This window comes from Nicotiana attenuata, chromosome 7 (genome assembly GCF_001879085.1).
Source record: "Nicotiana attenuata strain UT chromosome 7, NIATTr2, whole genome shotgun sequence".
Taxonomy (NCBI): Eukaryota; Viridiplantae; Streptophyta; class Magnoliopsida; order Solanales; family Solanaceae; genus Nicotiana; species Nicotiana attenuata.
Window position 1 is genome coordinate 88,754,730 of NC_031995.1, and position 5,122 is coordinate 88,759,851.

The window sequence follows — 5,122 nt, forward strand, 5'->3', positions numbered from 1 at the left end:
CAAAGTGACAGTCCACTTCTATGTGTTTGGTTCTTTCGTGAAAGACTGGATTCTTGGCAATGTGAAGTGCAGATTGACTATCACAATACACTGAGATAGGCATTGGAAAGGGGACATCTAGTTCTTGAAACAACCTGCTCAACCATACCAGTTCCCCCACTACTTTCCTTAAAGCCATGTACTCTGATTCTGCAGAAGATAGTGATATAGTTTCCTGTTTCTTGGACTTCCAACTAACTTGACTATTTCCCAGAAGCACCAAATAGCCTGTGATGGATCTCCTAGAATCTGGACTACTAGCCCAACCAGAGTCACAATATGCTCTGACTGTACAATCTGCATCTTTGGACATGAAGATTCCCAGGGTGGGATCACTTTTCAGATACCTAAGCAGATGGAAAGCTGCCTTCAAATGTGGCTCTTTGGGCTCTTGCATGAATTAACTCAGGTGTTGAACACTATATGCTATGTCCAATCTAGTATTGGTTAAGAAATATAGCTTTCCTACCAGTTTCCTGTAGTATGTAGGATCTTGTAGAATGACACCTTCTTTAGCCTTTAGCTTTACTGTAGGGTTTAAAGCTGAGGAACAAGGCTTATGGTCTAGGCGGTCATACTCCTTTAACATGTCCAGCACAAACTTCCTTTGAGAAATTATCACACCATCATCCTTGTACATCACTTCCAACCCTAGAAAAAAATGCAATTGCCCCAGATCTTTGATCTTAAACTGCTCATGCAAAGAGTCTTTCAACCGTGTGATCTCCTCTTGATCAGTTCCAGTAAGCAACACATCATCAACATATACTACAACATATACCAATGAATCTCCATTTTTCTTATAAAAAAGTGAATGATCATTCATGGAGTGTGTATATCCTTTTGAGCATAGAGCCTCAGTCAGTTTTGCATACCACTGTCGACTAGCTTGTTTTAGACCATAGAGAGATTTGTTTAGTTTGCATACTAGTCCAGGTTTGTCCACAACAAGCCCAGGAGGGGTTTGCATATATACTTCCTCATTAAGGTCTCCATGGAGGAAGGCATTGTTTACATCTAGCTGAGCTATGCACCAACCTTTCTTCACTGTTGTGGCTATTAATGCTCTCACTGTTGTCATATTCACTACTGGGGAGAATGTCTCTGTGTAATCAATTCCTCCCTGTTGTGTGTAGCCTTTCAAACCAATCTGGCCTTGAACCTTTCTATACTACCATCAGCTTTATGCTTCACTTTGTAAACCCACTTGCATCCTATTGCTTGTTTTCCTGGTGGTAGAGCTACCAGGTCCCAAGTATGATTGGAATATAGAGCCTCAAACTCCTGTGTCATTGCAGCTTGCCATGCAGGATCAATGGCTGCTTCCTCATAAGAACTTGGCTATTAGGAGTTAGTAGATCAGAGGCAACATGGTGATTTACACAAAACAGTGCACTAAGGGAGTTGGTGTTTGGTTTAAGTTTAGGTAGGGAATGTACATAGTCTTGTAGATAACTAGGTGCCTTGTGTGTTCTTGATGACTGTCTCAGTTGTATAGGTTCTGCATGGGATTGTTCAATATGATCTTGTGATGAAAGTTGTGCTGAAGAATTAGGTGTCATGGATGAAGAATGATCATGTGTAGGTGACATGAGATTAGTTGTGTTCTCAACATTACTCCCTTGAACACTCAAATGTTCAAATGTTTGTTGTGTAATGTTTGTACTATCAGAGGGTTTCTCACATAGAGGTTCAATGAAAGGAATACACTAGATTGGGGAGACATATCCAAATTAGTTGCAAATGGAAAGATATACTCATTGAGGACTACATCTCTCGAAATAGTGATTTTTCTAGTAGCCAGACTTAGAACTTTGTATCCCTTTGTGTTGAAAGGATAGCCAACATAAACATGTGGTGTTGTTCTAGGTTCAAATTTGTCCCTATGAGTCTTAGGTACAGTAGGGTAACACAGGCACCCAAAGCTCTTTAGGTGAGAGTATTTTGGCTTTCTCTTGTATAACAGCTCATATAGAGTTTGATCATTGATAGAAGTGAAAGGCAAACCTGTTCATAATGAAGGTTGCACAGAGCATGCATTCACCCTAATATTTTTGGGGCAATTTAGACTGAAAGAGGAGAGCCCTAGCTGTCTCAAAGAGGTATTTATGTTTTCTCTCCACTACCCCATTTTGTTGTGGAGTGTAAGGGCAAGTTCTTTGATGTATGATCCCTTTGGATTGAAATAGCATATTTGTCTCTGTGTTGGTGAACTCCAGCCTATTGTCTGTTCTCACAGCTTTAACATCTACTCCAAATTGATTTTCCACCAAAATAAAAAATCCTTTAAGAACTTGATAAGCATTGCTTTTACTGGATAAGAGATGAGTCCAAGTGGTCCTACTAAAATCATCCACAATAGTCATAAAATATTTGTACTTGTCATGTGTGGGCTGATGATATGGTCCCCATAAGTCAACATGTAGAAGCTCAAAAATCCTATTGGTTGTATTAGTTTTCTGAGGAAATGGAAGTCTTTCCTGTCTGGCCATTGGGCAGATGGTACAATTGAAGGGTTGTTTGGGAGAAAAAGTTACAGGGATAGAGGAAATACCTTTCATTTTCACAAAGGGAACATGCCCAAGTCTGTTATGCCACAGAACATCCAAATGGTTTCCAACACACAGATGAGAAAAAGGACTAGAACAATTAGAAAATGAACTCCCAGAAAGAAATTGTTTTTCATTGCCTCCACTTGGACTACTTACAATTGGAGATGAGAAAACACACTTATTGGCATGAGATGTTGTATTTACAATAGAATGAAGTGGACACTGTGTGTTACAAGTGCAGTGAGTGACAGAGGTGGACAGGAAATCAATGACATTTGCTCCAGGACTTGTATTGTTGTTCTTCAAGCACCTTGGACACAAGATGTAGAGTCCATCTTTGACTCTACCAATCACCAGAGGCTTCTTCATTAAAGGGGCCTGCAGTATACAATAGGACTTGATGAAGGCAACAAGACAGTTAAGATGAGAAGCTAGAGAATGAACAGAAATCAGATTGTATTTAAAAGAAGGAATCAACATTACCCTATTCAGAGTGATCTTAGGAGTAAGTACAACATTACCAATCTCAGTCACCTTCACTTTATAACCATTTGGGAGAATGACAAGTAGGGGATAAGGTAGAGTTATTATATTGGTTAGTAAGGACCTATTAAAGGTCATGTTATTTGATGCCCCTGAATCTATAATCCATGAATCAGTCTTGTTCTTGAAACATTCACATGGGAGTTTCCCGAAATCAATAGAGGAGGTGCAAGCTATGATACCTGCAAAGTTTGCTGATGAAGTGCTAACATTATTTGAGCTGTCTCTCCCTCCTCCTAATTGGAACTGCTACAGTAGATTCACAAGTTGATTGTATTCTTCCTTTGTGAGATTGACATTTTGAGCACTGCAGTTCTCATCACCAGTATGTTGAGTATCTATGGCTGCTACATGTGCATTAGCCACTCCTCTATTTCCCCCGTTGAACCCGGTACCTTGGCTTATACCTGAGTTATTCCCATAGTTATAGTTTTGTCTTGGATTTTGATTGAAACTGGAAGCTTGATTATGACTTAGATTTGTATTCTGATTTTGATTGGAGCCTTGAGGATAGCCATGAAGTTTATAACACTTCTCTCTCGTGTGGCCTGGCCTCTTGCAGTAATCACAGAAGGGTCTGTTTCTATAGCTTTGAGAGTTATTAGGAGAATAATTTGTCTTGAATGATGTTATCCTGTTTGTGTTGACATTTAGGGATGATGACTCAAGAGCTAAGTAGTTATGAGTCTTAATTTCTCTTTGTCTTTCCTCTTGAATCAGTAATGAGAAGGCCTGTGTAATTGTGGGAAGAGGATTCATCATGAGGATACTTCCTCGAACAACAGTGTTAGGTCTCATTCAGCCCCATAAGGAACTGTATTAATCTTCTATCCTGTTCTGCTTTGTGCATACTTTCCCTTACTCCACATGTGCAATTGCAGGTGCAATGAGATTTGGTAATTAGAGTAGTATGTTCCTCCCACAGCTTCTTCATTTTTGTATAGTAGCCAGTAACGTCAAGTGCTCCTTGAGACAAGTCGTTAATCTCCTTTTGAATTTGGTAAAGCTTTGTTCCATTTGTCTGATCATATCGATCTTCAAGCTCTTTCCACAACTCGATTGCATCCGTCACATATTCAGCACTATCTGCAATCTCCTTTGCCAAGGAATTCAAAATCCATGAGGTCACCATATCATCACATCTCTCCCACAGTCGAAAGCCTGAGGAGTCTGGATCTGGCCTTTTGCAGTCACCATTGATGAAGCCTAGTTTGTTTTTCACCGATAGGGCTCTCATTACACCTCTTCTCCATGAGCGATAACCAAATCCATCAAATGAAACAGGAACTAGGTCTATTCCCGGATTATCAGAGGGATGCATGTAAAAGGGCTACTAGTATCAACAATTGGCTGATTAGGAGATTCAGCCACAGTTGGTGCAGGTTGTTCAACATCTCCATCAGTAGCCATCTCTTATAAGGCGTAAAACTCAACTAATCAATCAGGACAGGATTCTAACTACAGAGATAGAACTCTGATGAAGGATTTTAAGGAAAATGTATTGAAATCAATGAGATCGAGGACTACATGCACACGATCAAAACAAAATCGAGAATGACGAAATTAGATTCAACAGATCTGGAAAAATGAATCGGAGTTTCTGACCTTGCTCTGATACCATATCAAATTCCAGCAATAGAACAGTAGCTTCTTTCTTAGCTGAGCTAAGAATGCAGCAGCAACAATGGCAGAAGCTCAGTCCTATGGATTCGAAGTCGTTCGATGAAAGGAGAAGAATATTCTGGAAGAGAATTTTTGATATCATTCATTCAAAGACTCAGTGAAACTAATGGGACTCCACCCATTATATACAAGTATGAAAAGAGAAGGAGCTAAGCTAACCAACTAAGAGCTAACCTAACCAACTAACTGGCAGCTAACTGACAGCTGTCCAAACTGACCACTAACTAACTCTCTAACTAAGCTAGCAATGATACACTGACTATATAAACAAGTGGAAAATATAATTAATCTTATCAAGCTCCAAA

General features: G+C 39.7%; 1 protein-coding gene across 1 annotated transcript; it reads right to left on the bottom strand.

Annotated features, from left to right (window-relative positions):
* Positions 1,180–4,544, bottom strand: LOC109230239. Its single transcript, XM_019395760.1, has 5 exons — positions 4,469–4,544; positions 3,987–4,427; positions 3,399–3,541; positions 2,166–2,969; positions 1,180–1,380 (listed from the first exon to the last, which is right to left on the bottom strand). The coding sequence occupies exons 1-5, from the start codon at positions 4,542–4,544 to the stop codon at positions 1,180–1,182; spliced, it is 1,665 nt and encodes a 554-aa protein (XP_019251305.1).